The sequence below is a fragment of the Diadema setosum genome, chromosome 12 (genome assembly GCF_964275005.1).
Source record: "Diadema setosum chromosome 12, eeDiaSeto1, whole genome shotgun sequence".
Classification (NCBI taxonomy): domain Eukaryota; kingdom Metazoa; phylum Echinodermata; class Echinoidea; order Diadematoida; family Diadematidae; genus Diadema; species Diadema setosum.
The window spans coordinates 1,366,176-1,388,792 of NC_092696.1; the positions used below are offsets into that span (position 1 = coordinate 1,366,176).

A 22,617-nucleotide genomic window follows, 5' to 3' on the forward strand; every position below is an offset into this window, starting at 1 on the left:
CATAAATAACCTGTACAATACAAGTACCACTTGAAAACTTTAAACAACCAATCTCAAGATGAATCTAATTGTTAAGTAAGGCATTTACACTGCTCCTGTAACGTTCAGTCCTGCACTTGATCTCCCTGAGTTTGTTGCTATGACTTTGGGGTCTACAGCTGCTCTCTGTCGGCGGGAACCAGTCTGGAAATCTCGCATAGAGTGAGGCAGCGAACCTCAGACACAACTGATCTCTTCTATCACCGAGTGATGTGATGTTGCACATCACACAGATCTCCTTTATATGATTCATACCTATTAACCAAGATTATACGGAGCGCTCTTTTTTGAACCATTTCTATGGCGTTACTTTGTTTATTAGTATTGTTATGGATGAGTAGAATTCTCGATGACTAGTCTGATATAGCTAGTAGTCGGGTTCCTTATGTAACAATTTTAACTTTCGTCGGATTTTTGTGGAGAGTATGAAAATTATACATTTTTGGAAACGTTACAGTATAAGCAATCAGAAAAACAATTTTTCCATTTGCACCGAATCTTTTATGGCCGCCATCTTGGATTTTACAAAATGGCCGCCATAAGCAATGATTTTGTTAATATATCTCGACTTCTAAGTGACATAGAGCTTTTATTTCGACAGCTAAACTACCATTTTCAGGGTCAGAGAATCCAATGATCCTAGTTTCATGTGTGTTGTGACATTTCCTATAGCATTTCTTGCAAATGCTTATTAATCTTGTAGAGATTACGTAATATCAATGCATGAAATAAGATAATTTCGTATATATCACTAAATAAAGCTCAAAGTGGGAACATTTTTTGTGTAAATATTCTTTTTAGTGTCTTGAGCAAATATAAAACATAAAAATTGTGCCATCAGGAGAAATTTCTTGAGTATTTCATTGTTTTTTTTAATTTCTTATATATTTCTTTGTTTTTTCAACTTTAAGTTTTCATTGTTTTTTCGATGAAACTTGTCCGCGACATTGTTCAGAACAAGAAAACATGTAATTAATTGATTCTAATCACTAAAATCCCAAAATAATCATGCTTTTATAAAATTTGCCTGAAAGCACAGCTTGCATTGAAATTGTACACAAATTCATGTTTTTGAGCAATTTTTGGTCTGACATGCACAAACATATTTATGAGCAACTTCGGAACCGCGCGCCCGGGCATCGCAAATTTGGTGTCAAAAGATGCGGGAGACTTGAAAGAAAAAAGTCATGAAACGTCGCGGCCTTGTTAGGGTTAGGTTTGTCTTTGATTTGAATGCCATGAGACGTTGTAGGCAGGCAGCACTGAGCTGAATTTATGGTGATGTTAGGGCAACTTGTGATATAAGGGATATGTAGGAATCACTGCCTACAAGTTTTCTTCAGTGTATGTGACAGACCAAAGGGGGTGTGGTGTGACAAGAGTGATAATAAGATCAATGCTGATGGATCTTCTCAGAAAATAGGGCTTACATACACCTGCGTAGACTGTGTGTCTTATCGCTGTATTCTGTTAATTGGAAACTGCGTTTGCCAATGGTTTCGTACAAATCACCAGAATGTTCCATGGTCTGTATGTACCACCATTCTTCAAGGGTGCCTTGCGTTCTTCGCCACATAGATATCACAGACTTGTCAGAGGACACTGCTGATGAGAAAGGAACCACCTATGGCACGATTAATGGTATAACAGCCTAAACATGCTGAAGGCAGAGTTTACTTGAGAACCGGTTGCACCATCCTTACCGATTGGCATTGCCTAGAGTCTATCTACCACTACACACCATGTAGATATGCTGCACTTTGTCAAGTCAAGACCAAAACTTGCAAAGAGAGGAGACCACCATTCTTACCTGTAAAGGCTTATCAGAATGCTACCAGCTGAAAGAACTACAGATTAATTGTTGCAACTTCATGGAAGTAGAGGAAACATAAATCAATATTCCAGGCTGAGTGATTTAAACATGTCTGAAAGCAAGCCATTGACCCAGGCAGGGGCCACACCAATACTCCTAGAGGTGGCAAATGAGTGGTCAACCCTGCTGACTGTGATCATTCAAGCAAGTCAGCAGAGAAACCTGACTTTTGAACAGCAACCTACTGTCATTTCATTATTTTGACATTGTTCTTTATGACAGCGTGGTTCAAATGCTGGATGCCAGACCTAACCTGAAATGCCCAGTTGTCCCATGACTGGGAGAACTTCGTGTTGCCTTGGCGACTGTATGCGCTATTGGTGCCTCATGGCATTGATGATGCTGGGTTATGATACAATGTATATCTTAGCATAATTTTCTGTATCATAGAAGTTTATATTTCTAGGTCTGTAAAAATAAGGCAAATCGTGAAATGTACACATCATAGGGTGCTCGTCTATGAAATGTCGCTGGAAAAGTTCTTCAAGGAAATCCTATAACTGAAAGAGGTCTGTCTGAAGGCAACAGACCAAGTTGAAGCTGAAACGAAGCAAAACAAGCAAACACCAATCTATACTTGAGGCTTTGACCACTAATGATATTGTCACGGCTTTCAAAGAATGTGAGGAACAAAAACAAATATTAGAATGCAATGTTCAAGGAAATGATGAATTACCTACATAAAGTCGAAGCAATCCTATGTTTTGTCTCTGCAACTAGAAATGCTGATCAATCCAGTACCAGGTCAGAGATGACACAAAATATTCCAACAAGCAGATTCCTTTTACAAAGCAAGTCAAAGGCTGACCTGTTTGTTTGTTTGTTTTTTATTTCCGTCTTCATATAAAAATACACACATTACAAGTTGCATACACATTGCATATATACACACAGAAGAAACGGGGGATTGCCTGCTCAGTCATATTTTCAAAATATGTCTGTTCTTCCACAGGGTCCCTGACCAACAATCTTGCTTCCAGACTCTAGAGTACTATACACATAAACAGTGCATACCAGGAGCAACATAAGACTTATTTTCTAGGATAAGAATTATGTAAAGGTATAGACACACTGTTGATCTTCCATGCTGTCCTAGCATCACAGCGAAACTCATTAAATGCAGAGGTTTTCTTCTCTACAGACACAGAATGTCCTCATCCTCCTCCTCATCCTCCTCCTTCTTCTTCTTCTTCCCTTCGTCTTCTGATTAAGTGTGCCTCAATCAATCAACAGAAGATTCTTGCACACTGTTAGTGTTCTGAAAGTCATAGCAAATATAGTCACTGGTGTTTATTACTAGCAAACTTCGAGCTCATGTAACCTGTTGAAGAACACGTCCATATTCATGTCCTCTGGGTTAGGGATATAGAACCTTGGAGAGCAGGGCCAATCTTCTATGCGTTCACTTGTGTTGACAACACTGGAATATGTTAAGAATAGCAACCTGGCTGCAAGTTTATATGAGGGCAGAAGAGATGTAATCAGTTCTCTGTAGAAGCTTTTCACAGGGAATGACGGGACTGAAATTGGGTTGCTGGCTACAAGCTTTGTCTGTGCAGCTTACTAACTCAAATGCATCTACATCAGGACTATCTCGGAACTGTGATGGCATCTCTTCTGCAAGAATTGGGGAGAAATCGACAAGCAATCTCCCACCCTTGGAGCTCTGAGACATCATTATCCTAAGAGTCCATACCCAATCCAGAGTGAGAGGACCCATCAGCATTGCTGGTCCTCTGCAGTATGGCTATCAGCTTTTACCACTGGATTTCTTTTTGATATAAAAAAATGGTGTCCTCTAAGATTTAAACAATTTCTATCATGGAGAGCATGTTTTCTCCTCGGTGGAACATTTTCGTATGATTTGTACAATAATCAATGAACCGGAAGACATAATTCAAGTGAGTTTATGGTTGAATCTAGCTTACTTTTTGTTTCCCCTGGATGTCTTTGCTGGTGCGACATTGAGTGTCACAATAGTAAGAACAAGCAAGCGCAATTTATGCATGGACTGAAGGGTGGCGATAATGGAGATTATGATAATGTGGAGAAAGTTGTTGTTTTAAAGAATACACCAATATTTGACATTATAGGGGTATATTGGTTTGTAATGGACACTAACTACCAAAATGGACATGTAAGTCTGATTACTTGTAGAACAGTTAATAAAATAGAACATGTCAGTTTATGGTTGAATCTACAGCAAAGATTTTTAAACCATTCTGTTTCTGTGCCGAGGCAGCAGCGAGTGTCAAAATAATGAGGGTATTTAGACCAAAAATGAAACTGACGATGACAATGATTGAGATAAAATGGGAAGAAAGTTGGCTGCCGCAGAGATTAAACCAATTCTGTCAGGAGGACCATGCTTGTTCTTTGGTTAGACACAACTTATAAAACCCTATACAATTAATCACCTTGATTATCAATTTTATGCTGATTACTTTAGAAAAATGGTCAGTGTCAATTTGCAATAAAAAAGAAAAACAAAAGACAAAAACAAATATAAATTACATAAGAAAACCAAAAAATAATAAAATACATTAGAAATTAAATGACTTTTAGAAATTTGTTATGATGTACAATTGTTGAATATGCTACAACAGATTTACGAACCAAAAAGTAGACTCTCAATTATCTAATCAGACCTAAATATGATTTTTGGCTTAATTTGCATAATTAATTAATAATCAAAGACTAACAATTTATTGTTTAAAAAAATTTTATGACACATTCGTGTAGATTACTGGTGTCATGCATGCCCAATTTCTTCGCGATCATGCTACTGATGGCCAAGAATTGGGGGGGGGGGGGGGGGGCAGTTGTAGCACAGCCTAAAACGCCTGGACCGATTTGGGGTAGTGGAACATTTATATCTGATTACTTAATACATCTGTACAGACAATGAAATTGGAAATGTCAGTCTGGCAAGTTCAGAGTTGAATCTGATTCTTTTTTTCAATGTGGTTTCCTCTGCCATTCGAATTCTTCTTAGATGCCTAAGACATTATAAATCCATTTCTCTTATGATGATCATATTGGTCCCACAGCCATGGACACTATATAGCTTATTGCAATGTTTATGTCTGGTCACTTGTAAAACGATTGATAAAATTGAAAATGTCAGTTATGTGAGGTTATTGTTAAATTCAGCTTATCCATTTTGCTACCATTGGATTTCTCGGCCCTGAAAATGGTAGTTTTGCTGTCAAAATCAAATTTCTGGGTTATTTAGAAGCCGATTTATTGAAGAAAACATGTTTTACGGCGGCCATTTTGGAAAAATCCAAGATGGCTGCCAAATAGGTATCGGCGCAAATGGAAACATTGTTTTCCTGATTGCTTATGCAATAACCTTTCCAAAAATGTATAATTTTGATACTCTCCAAAAAAATCCGGCGAAATTACATAAGGAACCCGACTATAGTGAAGATGGCTAGTATGTCTCCAGATGGCGCCCTGTATCGTTTCATAACGCGGAGTACTAGTATACGTAGAGCTTCCTTGCAGCTCGCTTGACAATGTCGTCGACATGCAAATACTAACGAAGATTGCTTTGAATAGGAACACCAAGGAGCTTGACCTTGTTTATCATTTTCTTCCAATACATTGTCGTTCAGCTTAAGCTTGATGGGTGGGAGTGGTGTTTTGGTGAACGCGACAGGCATCACTTTACATTTCGAAGGGTTAAGTTTCATCTCCGCTTCGGCACACCACTTGCTGAGTTCCTTGAGTGTGTCCGGGACAACACTTGCAGAGTTGAATTTCTTATTCTCAGCAATGGTCACGTCATCTACGCATTTCCAATGCTCTTCTAAAGGTGTCTGCTGGAGTGGATCGTTGATCATTGCGAGGAATACATGTATAAAACATGATTCAGGCTTCAACATTTGTCTTGGTTAATGTTGGTTTCTTCATATATGACGAGCTTGCTTCCTAAAGGCACTAAATCCATTGATAATGATATGAAGAGTTTGTTTGCAAAAACCGATAAGTCCATACTTGCCAAATGGAGATATTTGCGATTGAAGGTCAAGAAAAATAAAGAGAATAATAAGAAAAATGTTTGCTTCTTTTGATCACAACTTCAAAAATGTTCCTTTATATGTAATAACAGATATATCATTTAAAAGGTATTATTTTGTACATTATGACAGACACCGTAATTAAAGATGTTCACACATGGACTTATCGGTTTTTGCAAACAAACTCTTCATATATTTAACGCTTTGGAGTTCTTCATATGTTAATTTTGCATTCTCGCCATTATCATATGATTATACTTATTTGCCACTTTTTATGCCTCCGCCACGAAGTGGTGCCGGAGGCATTATGTTTTCGGGTTGTCCGTCCGTCCGTCCTTCCGTCCGTCCGTTCTTCCGTCCGTCCGTCCGTCCTTCCGTCCGTCCGTCCGTCCTTCCGTCCGTCCGTAATGAATTTTGTGGACAAGGTAACTATCAAAACCTGTTGAGGTATCCTAATGAAACTTGGCATGTATGTGTATTAGGGGGTGAAGTTGTGCCTATCAACTTTTGGGTGCACATGCTCAAGGTCAAAGGTCAAAAGGTCAAGGTCAAATACTTAGAATTTCACTATTTCCACCATATCTATTGAATGCCTGAAGATATTTTCTTGAAACTTAGTGTATACATGTATTACCCGATTAAGATTCTCTGGTGAAAAGAAAGTTTGGGTCATGATGTCAAAGGTCAAAAGGTCAGGGTCAAATACATCAAATTTCACTATTTCCACCATATCTATTGAATGCCTGAAGATATTTTCTTGAAACTTAGTGTATGCATGTATTACCCAATTGAGATTCTCTGGTGAAAGTTTGGGTCATGAGGTCAAAGGTCAAAGGTCAAAAGGTCAGGGTCAAATACATAAAATTTCACTATTTCCACCATATCTATTGAATGCCTGAAGATATTTTCTTGAAACTTAGTGTATACAAGTATTACCCAATTAAGATTCTCTGGTGAAAGTTTGGGTCATGAGGGCAAAGGTCAAAGGTCAAAAGGTCAAGTAAGAATATTAAAACTTCTTTTTTTTCTCCATACCCTGGAAAATTGTTCAAGGTATCTTTATGGAATATAGTATATACATGTACTGACTGGAAGTGATTATCTAGAGAATGTAGAGTTCATGGGGTCAAAGGTCAGGGGTCAAAGGTCAAGTGCAACACTTCAAAATGTTACTATTTCCTTCATATTTATGCAATGCCAGCAGGGTTATTTTTTTTAACACTTGGTGTATGCATGTGTAACCTAATAGAAATTCTCTTGAAGTTTTTTTTTCTTCTTTTTTTGCCTCAAAGGTCAAAAGGTCAAAGATCAAGTGAAAGTGCTGAACTAACTTTTTCCTCCATATCTCGGAAGTGGCTCAAGTTATCTTGAAACTTAGTACATATTATGTATGTTCTACCTGAAAGTGATTATCTTATGAATTTTAGGGTCAAGGGCCAGATGAAAATGGTAACAATTTACTATTCAATTCAGAAATTGCACTTTTTCTCCACACCTGTACCTTGAAAATTACTCAATGCCTAAATGTATGAATGGGTCAAAGTCAAGTTAAAGTCCTTAAATCCCTAGATACATGCTCTCCTATTCATCCAATTAAGCCTAGGTCAAGGAAGGTGAACATTCAACACATTTGTGACAAACTTGTCATTTCAATATTTTGCCAATTTTGTGAAAATGTAATCACACATTGTCCACATGTACTATCTAGACCTATTGGGAAAATCATGCATTATGGCGGAGGCATACCAGTCGCCAGAGCGACATTTCTAGTTTATCAATACTTTGACTCATCTGCTCTGCAGATTCAAGATCTGCACTTGATTTTTACGAGCATTCAGGATGATTCCCAATATCAGTCCTCGATGGGAGATGACTTGGCCAAATGGGTATTTCATATGCCACGTCTTTCGAGCTTCAGTCTGACATGTCCCTACTTGCCTGATGGTTTCCTCTCAACAGCCGTCACCTCTGCATCATCATGCCAGGTATGTAATCTTTTGCTGTGCATTATGTAATGTGTCATTTGCTGTTGGAAGTGTGGTAGGCTTTAAACATGTAGACAACAACGGTAACTGAGGGAGCAACTTGTTAACTTAAACTTTAATAAGTCAACTTAATTTGTGGACGGCCTAACTTGATAATCATTTGAGGCATGCTAATGAAACTTTGCATGATGTGTGTATGAGTGGATGAAGATTTGCCTGTCAAATTTTGCTCAAGGTTAAAGGTCAATGTCAAGGTCTTAGAAATCAACTTTTCCCAGTATTTAAACAATGGCTGAATGTATTAATTTTTCTTAGTATTAAACTTTGTGTTTACATGTATTACCAGGGATCATGAGTTTAAAGGTGGAAAGTCAAGTGAAAATATATATTTTTTTTTCTCCATACTTCAGAAATGGTTCAAGGTATCCTCATAAAATTTAGTCCGTATACATATAGACCGATTCGGGTTCGTTGAGGGCAGCAGACAAGTTGCGGTTACACGGCGCAGCCATTAGGTCTCGCTGCGGTGTCCCCGCCTACCCCCCAGCCCCCCCCCCCCCCCCTTCTGCCCACCCCCAGGGCAGCAGACACAGCTGAGCAGACAGTACTGCACACGCGCGGGGATGCATTGCGACTGTCCGTGCGCGTGCATGGGGGGGGGGGGGGGGCAGACGTGAACACCGCAATAATGGCGCTGCCCATGCTGATAGAGGTCCATAATACACAAAACGCCTCTTAGAATCGTTCTAAATAATACTGTCTGTCAATGATTTTCTGGGGAATTTTGATGTCATGCAGTCAAATGTCAGGTATCGAGGATTAAAATGCTGAAACGTATTCCCAACAAGTTGATCTCTGAACCAATTTATCCATCCAATGAAATTGTAATATCAGTTCAATGTACTGACTGGCCCTCATTTGTACAAGTGTGTGTTTTTGTTTTTGTTTTTTTTTTATTTACGTAGGTCCCTCTTTTCCATTAACGCAATTATTTTGAATAATTATTAGCTTCATATAAAGTATGCATTTTTTGAAATAAATTGACCGTTTTGAATTTGTGTAAGAACAAAGATATGTTTTTTATAACATTTCATTTCATTGAAAAAAAAAATGAAACAGAAATGGGACCTAGGTCAAGGAAAGTAAACTCTCAAAACATTCGTGACAGTCTTGTCATGTCCTTTCATTTCATTTTCTTTTTTTGCCAGTCAATTACCGTCTCAAATTGCCAAGATGTTATTTAGACCTATTTGGAGAACCATGCGATATTGCGGAGGCATACCAGTCGCCAATGCGTCGTTTGTAGTTTTCTGTTTTTGTTTTTATTTCTTTTACAGATCAGCGAACTTTCTTTGACACCTTCCGAACCGTACCCCATCTTAGTCTCAGAGTCAGGAGCAGCAAACTTGGCTGAAATCCTTTGTCGTCTGCCCAATCTTACATGTGCCAAACTCAACATGTTTGAACTGCCAGAGACATTCTTCACGACAATTTCCTCACAGGCTTCTCGCTGTAAAGTAAGAATCAGTTATTTTAATCTGCTCTCTATTTGTTCAATGTGAGGGAGGGGAAGGGACGGGAGGGGAGTATATCACAACTGTCTTGGAGGTGATACTACAATTTATTGCAGAAAGTGAAGCCGTTGAGGGGGCAATGATGTTTTCAGATAATATTTTGTCTGGCGCAGTGATATCATTCATCACACAAGATAATTCAAAATAAAAACATCATAATTATTTGAAGCATTATCATTATAAATCACATTAATTTTTATCATTGCCCATTCGACAATAATTACGTTCAGATGACAAGCCCTAAACTAGAGGTTAACTTCGACGTGCGTCCACACTACGAGGTTAAATACCTGCCCCTTTGAGTGCGTTGATTTTTGTGTCCAGACAGCCGGCATGCCCGGGACTCGTGGTTAAAGCGATATCCATAAGATTTCTCGTGGCTCTTAACATCGAGCTAACCCCGAGGTTAGCTAACTACGAGTACGTCTTCACATTCCCTAACTACAAGGTTAACATCGAGGTTTCCTATCCTCGAGGTTAAGGTCTTTTGTCTGAACGTAACTAATGTAGCCGTACTTTGAATCAGGTCTTTTGACAAGAAAACTGTTGAAATGATAAATGATATTTTCTGCAGTGGAGGTGGTTGCGCCATTCCTTATTAACAAGGAAACCCAACCAATATGATACAAGCTATGTTGCTATGAATCCATTTCTTTCAGAGAAATAAGAATCGGTTAATAGTGATAACGATGTGTCCTTTTGATTATCTTCATCATGTTACAGGTGGGGTGCATCACCATACATGGCCAGCCATTAAGATATTTCCTGAGTGATAATCGAGGAGTCATACAGGTATATATTTTGTTAATAGCTTTTTCCTTTTTCTCATTCTGTTGGTCTCTCAATTATGAGATTATCAATAATCATATGTGATATTCATGAAGTGTAGTTATTGATGGCCTAGCATTGCCTTAGTGGGACATCTGGATGGAAGCAGAAAAAAAGTCACAAGAAGAACATCGAAGAGATTTACTATGGGAAATTCTTTCAAGAGTTTGACGTCTTATCTTAATCCAGTTCAATCTTATTCAGCAGTACGTAATAGTGAACAGTGAGGAGAAACAAGAGGGAGGTAGAATTGATCTGCTGCGAAGAATGTAGAATCAAGTTAAAGGACATCAGCACTGTGCTTTACACTTTGATCTTATACGATAGGGTCTTTAAGTAGTATCACATATTGATACGTACATGTATTTAATTCCGAGGTAATGTCGGTAATTTTAGCGACAAAAAAAACAACAACATCGACAAACTAACCAAACCAAAACAAAGCAATCATAAACCAACTAAACTTAAAGAAATATTTCCAATTCCAACATAATAAGCAATTTGATATGAAGTGAAAGATAAAAAAAAATGCACATTAGGGGTTTGGGTGTGATAAATGTCTCAAAAGTAGACCTAATGCTTGATGATTTGTTTTTAACCACTCATCTCTGTTTTCGGGTAAGACGTAGGCATGGTAGGCTATCGGGAAGCATTGATATCAACGCGCCTTACATGTCGTCGCGCAAACAATTCACCCTTCGCGAGCTTGCGGCGTACGTTGCTGCCTGGACATGGTGAAGATGAAGTTAGTCATCTAATGTCTGAGGTGCTGTCAGATTCCCACAAACGAGGATAGTAACTTTAATTTTAGAATTTGTAGGCAGCATAATTACGTCGTCAAGGATCAATTGTTTCGAGCGACAATTATGCAACGTCGCATATTCGCGTAAAATGCAGTGCGTAAGTGCTCTGGCGATAAACTTGTTCGGATGTCGCCGCAATACTTTCTATTGAATGAACACCAATGACAAGGATGAAGGCCCGCTTACACCGAGCACGGTGCGGGCAACGGGCCTGGTTTTTGCAATGGTGTGCCAAAAAGGAACCATGTCTGGTTCTGTTACATTATCACTTCCCCACTAATAATTTTGTTACAGCATTGATATACTACTGTTTGTTTTGTTGTTCATGATTTGGTCATAGGCATGTTGCGAAATTCTTTCATTTTTTTTTTTGCTTTGTTTTGTTTGGTTTGTTTTTTGGGGACCATATTAGGAAAAAAAGAACAAAAAACAAAAAACAAAAAAACAAAAAAAAAACAAAAAACAAAAACAAAACAAAAAACGGCCCGTTGCTCGTACCGCCGGTGCTCGGTGTGGACGCGCCCTAAGGGTTCGCTAACCACGCGTTGTATACATGTATGTAATGGCCCAGACTAAAACCGTATGTCACTGATTACAATTTTCTTCAATGAACCTAAATATGTCCTTTGGATTGATCGTCTTTTTCCCCAGACCAAGGTTCTGGGCAAGAAAACTTCCAAGCTCCGGACGAATCTGAAACAACTAAGGAAGCATGATACTATTAGTTACTATTAATAACTATTATATTACTCTTCGACGAGTTGGTTTCTTGAGAGGACCAGGACAAGAAAGGACACGTGCAAGAGGAAGAAGGGAACAAGCAAGATAAAGAAATCAATGCAGGAGAGGGGAACAAACCAAGGCTAAACATCATAAAAAGAGGGGACTCAATGTTCTTTGGAATCATCTTCTTACTTATTGTCTTTCTAATATGTCCTCTTTTGTCCTATGCGGTATTACTATTAAAAGGCTTCGTCTTTCAGCCAGGACCTGGCAGCAGGGGTGAGGTTGCAGAGGGCAATCCATCCACCTTCCAGGCAATGAAGCGTGCCATCTTCCACCAAGTGGTCTGCCGTGATCTGTCCATGGAGCTACTATTGGAGTAGCTCCATGGTCTGTCTTTGGAGAATGATAAACCAAGACCAAATGAGGGAGGGGGGGGGGGGGAGGGTGGTCCCGAAGAAGAAAGACATTGAACCAAGAGTCAGGAACAAAGCGAGGAAGGACATTAGTGTCTATGCTATGGGATTGCATGAAAACAAAATCTAATAAGGAACCTACGCACTTAACAACCCCACATCAGTTTTGTTTTGTTTTTTGTTTTTTTTTATAGAGAGAGAGCCTCAGTGAGTTGAAACATTAACAACAGAAATGTGAGAGCTCTATACTAATTCAACGGAGACGTACTCCTATGTACTGCTGAAAGTTGAAAAACACGCAAAGACTACGAGCTGGAGACACTGCTGACACGTGATAGCACCTTGTTAAGATGTCATCATGGCTGAATGACAAACCTTGTTGGCCAGTCTTGAAGAAACATCTATTTCATGCGTTTTCTCCACTTGTCTTAATTGTTTTTCTCTTCATTATAATTGTGTTTGTACAATTTGCATTTGAGTCGAAAATAATGATTAACGGACTTCTCATCGCAGGATACAGTTAGCAAGAGTACAAGTATAATATACTGAAAAAAATAACAATACACACTCTCTGAGTGAGTAGCATGTATAGCGAGCAGTTTATTTGTTTTATTCTTTCAGCTCATACAGGAAAAATTGTATTATGCTCTCTATACATGTCATTAACTATATATGTATCATGTGTTCAATTTTTAGTGTAGTTCACAGTGAAATAATAATTGTATGAATAGGAATGGATATCACTTTAATTGTGCATGAGAACGTCTTTAATATACTTCTACTGTACGTAGTCTCTTATGAACTATCTATGTAATTGCTCTTACATTGGTTGATGTACAGAATATTTTGATTTTTATACGTTGAATAGTAATAATGAGATGATAATACCCTATGTGGGCCCAGGCACAACAAGATTTGTCATGCTGACACACACATACACACACACACATACACACACACACCCACACATATATATATATACACATACACACATAAATGACAACGTTCTTAACTATTGCATTGTGAAGAATAGTAACTTGTTTGTATGACGACCATTATGAATTTACTAAGATTCCCATTGCTTTCCCCGAATACATTACACAAGTAGATCAACATGTATAATGTATATACTCACTCCGTCGTAAAACCTATATGTGACAATGCACCTCAAAACAAACAAAAAGTCGCCAGACATGATTTTTTAGTTAAGACTATATTCTGAAAGAGCAGACTTTAAGCTTTAAAATGATATATAACTCAACTCAAATGGACTCTCCTAACCTATCTAAATATTGGAAAGAAAGCACAAACTCAGGAAAAGCGTGAACTGAGAAAAGAGGCTCTGAAGTACAATGTCTATTCAAGCGCTTAATCTTTACCAAACCGTGCTGGCTGTGTGATGAATGGGACAAAAAAACAGGAAGTAAACCACCAGAGTAACTACAATGAAGGGATTATCAGATTAAACTGAAATTAAGCATGCCTCATTAACTCATTCTGTCCATAATCAATGCCAATTTTCAAAGCAGTAGCCCTATCCTTTCAAAAGTTATCAGAGTTGTAAGTGAAGAGTGTGGACAAGGTTTTTTTCAGAAATGAAAAAGGGATTCTAAAGACACACCTAATCACACTATTCTACCAAAAATGTTTGAGATAAAACTGCTAAAAAACACACCTTCCTGCCCGTTGTATGGTACCAAAATTTACCATAATGTAAAAGAAGACCTGCTCTTTCAGAAAATATGAAAAAGTCAAGCTCAGGTAGGTTGACCCATTTCACTTATTTTCAGTCCTCACGCAAAATCAGTATGTGCGACTTTATGTTCGTTTTGAGGTGCACGGTCACATATATTAACTCTAAGAATTTCTTTTACGAAATATGTGATTGCGATGCCTATATTAATCCAAAGTTGTAGGAAAGTTTGTACAAAATTATTTCATATTGACTCTTGATGATTTTTTTTTTTTTTTACAGTTGTATTGTAACTTCAACTGAAAAGAGAAATTCGAATTACTCTTGAAGAGAGTAATTTTGTGTTAATAAAAGGAAATAGAAAAATAAAACTTGTAATACTCGCCGGAGACGTTGAAGAACGAGGGCATAACACCACTTTGCTGTATTATATTGCACATAGGAGCTTCAGCACAATATCATTCTGGCACGTAGAACCGGGAATGTGTCTAATTGTTTACACTCTAGTCATACCTGACAAAAGTCCTCAAATGACATATTGACGGTTTCAGGCAGTTTGAAATAGAACTGCATAATCATGAAAAAAATATGATAACACTATTGCTGCTTTAGACCGTCTTTCGATGTGTAAGGCTATAGTGTGTTCAAAAGGTGTACATTGTTCTGGTGAGACAATTTCGCATTACAATGTGACAGGTTTACTTCACATCTCGTGGATACCGCATTTATACGGTGAGATTACCGCCCTCTGTAGATTATAATTCATGTCGTAATGACTTTTGAACATCTGATCTATTCCGCGTTAACTTACACTAATGATACAGTTGAGTGGACACCCTTTCTGTTCTTGAAGGCCACATGGATGCCTTCCATTTTGTTGTGGTACCGGTCTAGCTTCGGGGTTGGGCTCATTGGGCTCAGTAACACTCCTATAGGACTGCAAACTCAATTCAAATCTAATCAATCCGATCAAGTCAACACGACCGTTGTTGATTAGTCTTGTAGGAACAACTCTGTTTCATGTGCTTTCTCCACCTGTGTTGTTCTTCCCTCTTTTTGATGTTTTGTTTTAAAATACTTTGTATTTGAGTAAAAAAAAAATTGATTTATGGGCTTCAGGATACAGATAACAAGAATACAAGTACAGTTGTATACTGAAAAATAACAATATGCACACTATGAGTGAGTAGGGAGTATAGCAAGCTATTTCTTTGTTTTATTATTTCAGCTCCTATATCATAGGAAAGATTGGTATCATGAATTATAAATATGTCGTTAACTACATGTATGTTGATTTGGATTGTTTGTGTAGTTTATGTAAATAGTGTCAGTGATAATCATAATTGTATGAATAGGAATGCATATCGCTTTGATTATGTATGAAGGCATCTGTAATATACTTCTCATGTACATGTGGGACTCATGTCTCATAGTCTTTTAGAACGTATTTCTGTGATTGCTCTTACTTTGATTTATGTACATAATATATTGAATTTCATATGTTGAATTATAGTAATGACATGATTATGCCTTGTATAGACCACATGGACGACCAGGGGCCTGTTGCATGAAACTCCAACCGGATTTTTTTTTTTTTTTTTTCCGGTTGAAATCACAAAATTCCGGTTGGAAGCTCCCAACCAGAGTTTTTATGCAACGGATTGTACATTCTTATGTTAGCAACCTTAAGAAATTCTGGTCGGGCAAGTCCCAACCTGAATTTTTTTGAGGTTGCTAAAAACGTTTTATGCAACGGGACCCAGATTTGTTATGCTGTCAGGGGTGGAGAACTGCAATCCATCCGTTGTTGTTGTTTTTTTAATATTTATTTATTTCAAAAATTAAGTTTTATGCTTCTACACGACACAGATATAGACAGACAGAAAAACAGATCCAGACACACCCAACCACACACACACACAAGCACACACACACACACACACACACATAACGTTCTTAATTATTACATTGTGAAGAATAACAACTTGTTTGGATGAAGACCAATATGCACTGCACTTAATACGAAAAACATTGCTGTCCCTGAATACAGTACGTACGCACGTATCCTGCACTCACTCCATCCTAAAACTTTTTTGTAGATTAACTCTAATAAATGTCTTTTACGAAATATGTAATTGCGATGCCAATATTACTCCAAAGTTGTAGGAAAATTATTACGGACTCAATTCATTATTGACTCTGGATTCTTTGTTGTTGATGTTGTTGTTGATGGTGTTGTACAGTATTGTAACTTCAACTGAAAACAGATATTTGAATTATTGTTGAAGAAATGAATTTTGTGTTAAAAATGAACGAAAAAAAAATGTAATACTCGCTGGAGACCTTAAAGAACGAGGGCAGAACACAACGATTATACATCACATTTCACATACAATTGTAGGATCTTAGGAACAGCATTTGTTTGGCACATGGGACCGGGAATATATTTCATTGTCTACGATCTAGGCATACCTGACTAAAGTCCTCCAGTGACACCCGGACATATTGTATTCATATAATAATAATAATGAAAAAATCGAACAAATAATTATATTTAGTGTGGTATGATTGATTTCGTTGCAAGACATATTGACGGTTTCAGGCAGTTTGTAATAGAGCTGCATGTGCATGAAAAAAGAATATGATAACATTATTGCTGCTTCAGACTGTGTTTCGATATGAAGGGCTACCGTGTGTTCAGAAGGTGAACATTGTTGTGGTGAGACAAATTTGCTGTAAATGTGACAGTTTTACCTCACAGCTCTTAGATACCGCATTAGTACGGTGGCATTGTCGCCTTTTGTATATTATACTTCATGTTGTAATGATTTTTGCTATGCCGCGTAATGACACAGTTAAGTAAACATCCTTTTTTTTTTTGAAGGTAACAAGGATAACCTCAATGTTGATGATTTCTGGTCCAGCTTCGGGGTTGGGCTCTCTTCTTTCAGAGTGATTTAACACTCCCATAGGAGAGCAAATTCAATTCGAATCTATTCAATCCGATCGAGCCATCATGATCTGCTCGAAATTGCTCACCACTAAAGCCTATAGAATGTATGAAATAATGTATATTTGAACCTGATGCAATTTACTAAGTGGAAGAGGAGGATTCCATCTCCACTAGTAAGATCCAACTGACTTTCAATAATAACTCGTTGCTCGCCTTGTCATCCTTCAGCAATAATTTAGCGACTGTTTGCATGATTTAATTTCTATGAATAGAATCGCAGTCTTATCATTTCCTGAGCTATTTTCCTTCATTTATGTACGATACCTGATGTTGCATGCTGTCGTGGCTTACTAGTAGTATAGTGGTTTCTAAGCCTACTCAGCTTTCGAGGTTCAAACGATAGATATACACAATTTTACTTGTGTAGGGAGGGCAAGTATTGTGAAAAGTCGAGTAACTTTATGTATAACATATTGTTATACATATGTATATATGAAAAAAAGAGCATACCGTAATATTGTCATCTTTGTTGGCACTGGTGTGTTTTTTTTTTTTGTGTGTGTGCAATTTTTAATGACTTTTTACCTTTCACCTTGTCGTCGATCGTAATTAACACTAGCATTCGATCATGACTTATATTTAAAGTTGATATACCTTTGGTGCACTGCAAAAGGATCGGTGCTACATTAAAAGCGATGGGTGTTAAATTTAACAAACGATCAAGTGTCAATAGAGGTGGACCACTGCGGCAGGTGAAGAAAGTACGTTTTGATGGTGTTGAAAAACTTTTAAAAGTGTTTAAAAGTTTTTACGTGGCACTAGCTACTGGTGTTAGCTTGACACTGTAGAGCTGGTGATATTTTTGACACTGCGATGGTGTTTATTCAACAATGGCCACATGTATATGGTGATGTTCTAATACCTCTGGTGTTGATGGTGAAAGTATAACATCAGCCAAGTGTCGATTAAAACCACTCCAACTGGTGCTACTGTGGTGGCAAATTTGTTCACATTCTTCTTTTTTTTTTAAATCGAGTACTTTATCGGAAAGTTCTTGTTCGCCATGTTGATGTACAAAATCAACAAAAAGAACAGTAACTAAGTACGTATCTACAACAAAAAATAACGATAATGTATATAATGGAGTGACACCAGGTTGTGTTAACCCGTTCAATACTGAATTCTGAAATCCCCATAGACCTAGTACACAGGCCACCAGGTTCCCGTATGGAACGGGTTAATTTAAACACCACATGCGAGCCGAGAATTTAACACAAGTTCGATGTCTAATTTTTAACACCCGACTTTTTGTTGTGTGTGAATTTGGAGTTCATAGCTCAACGCTGTGGCAGGCTATTGAGAGTACACAACAGTATTATGAGTACAGTGCTTACGAGGGAAAGGTCGCTAACCTTTTGACTTTTATCCTTAGCGGACTTCAACAATAGTGAACATTACTATTATGACCTGGTGTGCATTCGGAGGTACTGCTCAAAGGTATGAAAATTCATCGGGAGTACAACAAATTTTTTGACGACAACGAAAACGACGATGGGATTATCAGGGTCTCACTTCCGCTACTCTGAGGCGAGAAAATGAACATTTGTGCTACTGTTTTTCAATGTACCAGATGATAAGAGTTTAGGTTGGACGATAGCCTGCGCTTGTTTCTATTTATGTGTTGCTGGTCACAAGATAACACTTCAGCAAATATACAAAAGCTCTGATATTTTATGAATAAGTAATGCTATAAGTTTAGGTGAATAACTGTTGGCAAGACTACAGTATAAATCACTCTAGTTCTCACTCTGTCATTTCACACATAAATGAATACAAGGCTAAGACCTCTGCTTATGTTGTATCCTACACAGGCCCGTAGCCAGGATTTTTCAAGGGGGGGTGCGGTCACTAAAAAAACGGACCTTCGGTACCAATACCAATGATCACACACACACACACACACACACGCACACACACACACACACACACACAATTATATATATATATATATATATTCTTTGGACGACCGAACTACAAAAGTTGTATAAGAATTTGCGCGCGAAGCGCGCCGCAAATTGTGAATTTTGACTGTTTTAATGACGTTTTAAAGTCTCGAGGAAATTTGTATTTTTGTCTGTTGCATGCAATCGCGTTACGGTATTTCATCTAGGAAATAGTAAAAACTCATTTTGCCAGGAAGTTGCAAAGTTTAATTGTGTTCGAGACTCTGCGCGCGTAGCGCGCCGCAAAATTGAGAATAGTGATATTCCTGGTGTTGTTTTAACTTTTATTTTTTCTATTGTATACCCGCGTTAGCAGGCCTGAAGCCAGGATTTTTAAAGGAAGGGGGGATTGCGTTAATTAACAAAACGGTCCTTTGATACTGTCCCGTGAGGGGTAGCGACAATTAAAAGGTGGACACCGTGCTCATACATGGACTTTCAAAATGGCCCCTAAACGAGTAATGATCATATGATTTTTTTCGGGCCTTAAAAACAAGTATTCCTTAAATGTTTCCTGCACCCTAAAGAAGTATATATTTCATCATGATTGAACAATATACCATTTTCCCAAATTTCGGCCTTTTTGATACCCTTTGCTTATATACGCTCGTACATCACACTTTCCATCTAATCCGTAAGAAAAAACGACCCCTATTACGCGTTTTCTTTCGCGAGTATGGTCACGGTGTCCACCTTTCAGTTGGAGTTTTCCATCCCATTGGATGCTGTTTGGAAGATGAAACATTCACTTTACTATACAGTATATCAGCCGTTGGTATGCGAGTTTGTCAAAAACGAAAATAACTAAGAAAATTTTTAAAACAAAATGAATTGTAAATGTGAACCATTTATATTTTGCCTCCTTGTGGTAGGATATTTCCAGCATTTCCAAACTTTCAAATAATCATTTTAGATTTAATAATATTAAAGGTAGTAGATCCGATTCGCAAACATCTCCAATATCAGTCAAATGTCATATTAACCATCATGCTAAGAAGGTTTTCTTTGTGAAATTTGGAAGTCAGTGAAATTCAAAAATCAAACATCCGTTAGCCATTGGAAGAAGTTGAGTGCAAATTCAGACCTCAGGCTTAGTGCTCAGATGTTTTCCTATTTGATTTGATCTGTCTTACTGTGCACACTAAGATACATACTGGAATGTTTATTTCTTATTTATTAAATTATAGTAGCATATTTGGTTACTAGCTGTCTCTAGGCATTTTCGAATTTGGGCTGCAAAGAGATTCACTACCTTTAAGTTAGAAGAGAGATAAGTAAATAATGATAAAATAAACAAACAAAAAGGAATGAGTTTCTTTTGTAATACTATCTGACAAACTTTTTACTTTACCATTTTACTTCATAGCTCAGCACTTTCCATTCTCTCTCATACCCTCTTACCCATTACATTTAAATGAAATACAACTAAAATGAGTTTGCGTGCCTGCATAATACTCTTTGGAAATTATAAGTGAAAATGTTCTTAGGTTTTGGCTCACTTTAAAATGAGAACCAATAGAACTGTCACAACATGAGAAAATGTATAAGTAATAATCAACACTACATTTCCGAATTTGGCCTGCAAAGAAATCCGCTACCTGTAAGTTAGAAAAGAGATTAGTAAATAATGATAAAATAAACAACAAAAAAGAATGAGTTTCTACCGCCGTATCCAGAACAGAGCCTGAAACGGTGCAGGCTCAAGAAATCGTTTGTACTATAATACGTCTTGAAGTACTGTGTGATACTGTTGACTCAGACTTCTACAAAGCTGTAAGTGAGAATTGTAATCCAATCCGACTCATTACCTGAGATATTTATGAAAATATATAAATAAAGAATGTAAATTAAATAACGATGCGTCACAATGCAGTCTAACGCTCTCACAATGCTATCATACATAGGGTTTTTCACTGACTGTTTTTACTCCGGAGCTCTTGCAATATTCAGGCTTTTGTAATACTATCTGACAAACTTTTTACTTTACCATTTTACTTCATAGCTCAGCACTTTCCATTCTCTCTCATACCCTCTTACCCATTACATTTAAATGAAATACAACTAAAATGAGTTTGCGTGCCTGCATAATACTCTTTGGAAATTATAAGTGAGAATGTTCTTAGGTTTTGGCTCACTTTAAAATGAGAACCAATGGAACTGTCACACTGCTGACAACGGCAGACAGTGAAGGTCAACGGCTCAAATTTTCGTTGGTAGTCTCGTCACGTGATAGTTCTGTATGGATTGTACACGTTCCCTATGACAGCAATTGTGAATGGGTAGTCTAGCTTTACTGCAAATTTGCGTCTGAACTGCTCAACCAATGGACAAGATTCTTATGTCACAAAAAATGGGCAGAACCTCTACTTTCTGAAACCGTGCGCCCCAAGTTTGTGCGATCTTCCGTTCTCGAGATATCCCGTCTGGAAGAATTGCAAGACGGCAAAATATGCTCAAATTCGTCAAATTTGGACTGTTCGCCATAGACAATTCTACTCATAAGGTACTTTTCTGATCTAATTTTCGTCACTGCTACAAATGTTACAATGAAGATATATACACATAAATAATCCCTAAAGTATCCACTTTCAGAATCCGGGCGCCCCAAGTTTGCTTCTTAAACAGTTTAAAAGTTATGGCAGATTTTGTGGAAAAATGCGTCGATTTTTGACCCGTTTTACGTGTTGTAGCGTTCGCGCGGAAGCGCGGCTTCGCAGATGACCGAAAGTTTTCAATATGTAATAGCTCGCACAAATTGATACATAACATTTGTGTTTGTGTCCATGGGGACGATCCGATGGTTCATACAACAAAAGGGTTTCGTACAATTATTTTTAACATTGTTAAACGTACTCTTCCACATTTACGTAGCATATAATGTGTCTTTATATTTATTTGGATTGTTATCTTGAGACTTGCTAAAAACCGTTATTATGAAAAAGTGGACCTTTCAGAATTTGGGGGGGGGGGTGCGTACGCACCCGACGCACCCCCCCCCCCCCCCCCCTCCCCCCTGGCTACGGGCCTGCTACATGTCTGCTTCCGGTAAGAAACACGAGCTTTGTCACATATTAGTTTTAACTCCGTATACAGAGACTCCAACCCCAAGCACCTTCTGATCTGGAGATTCTCCCGCCCGAAACCCCTAGCAAACGGGAGACTCCAAGTTGATGTGTGCGAAGCGCGAAGTTTCTAGGGTTCTAGATGTTCTCTGGTGCTATCTAAGGCTTATTTTTTCAACATACGATAGCAATAAGTAAGAAATCCTTTCCACCGGGAGACACAGAGCCAGGGCGGGAGAAATCAAATCTCAAACGGGAGAACGGGAGATTTTGCAAAAATGGGCTTTCGGCGGGAGATCTCCCGTTGAAAACGGGAGAGTTGGAGTCTCTGCGTATATAAGGTTTCAGATACTACCCTTACTTCCTCTGTCCATTCAAGTTCCTTGAATATTGCAATTTCAGAGAAAATGTTGAATGTGTATAACATGTTCTGATAATAAAATACGTTTTCTGATACCCAGCACATTGCTGCCGGAGTTTTGTCGTATTTGTGCTAATTTGCTGTAGTGTACAAATTCCGAATTTATTCTGCAAAAGGCTCCCAGGTCAGTGACCTCACAAAATACAACAAAACTTCGTTTAATAGGTTCTTTCCACCTGAAATAGTACTGTGGTTTTTTTTTTTTTTTTCGTTCAAATC

At 37.9% G+C, this 22,617-nt stretch overlaps 1 protein-coding gene across 1 annotated transcript in view; it reads left to right on the forward strand.

Annotated features, from left to right (window-relative positions):
• LOC140236274 (uncharacterized) overlaps nucleotides 1–12,233 on the forward strand; it is a 96,227-nt gene extending 83,994 nt beyond the window's left edge. The window contains exons 11-14 of the mRNA XM_072316232.1: nucleotides 7,740–7,922; nucleotides 9,260–9,439; nucleotides 10,220–10,288; nucleotides 12,111–12,233. Coding sequence (XP_072172333.1) covers nucleotides 7,740–7,922; nucleotides 9,260–9,439; nucleotides 10,220–10,288; nucleotides 12,111–12,233 — 555 coding nt within the window. The remainder of the gene's footprint in view (nucleotides 1–7,739; nucleotides 7,923–9,259; nucleotides 9,440–10,219; nucleotides 10,289–12,110) is intronic.
• Nucleotides 12,234–22,617: the final 10,384 nt, after the last annotated feature.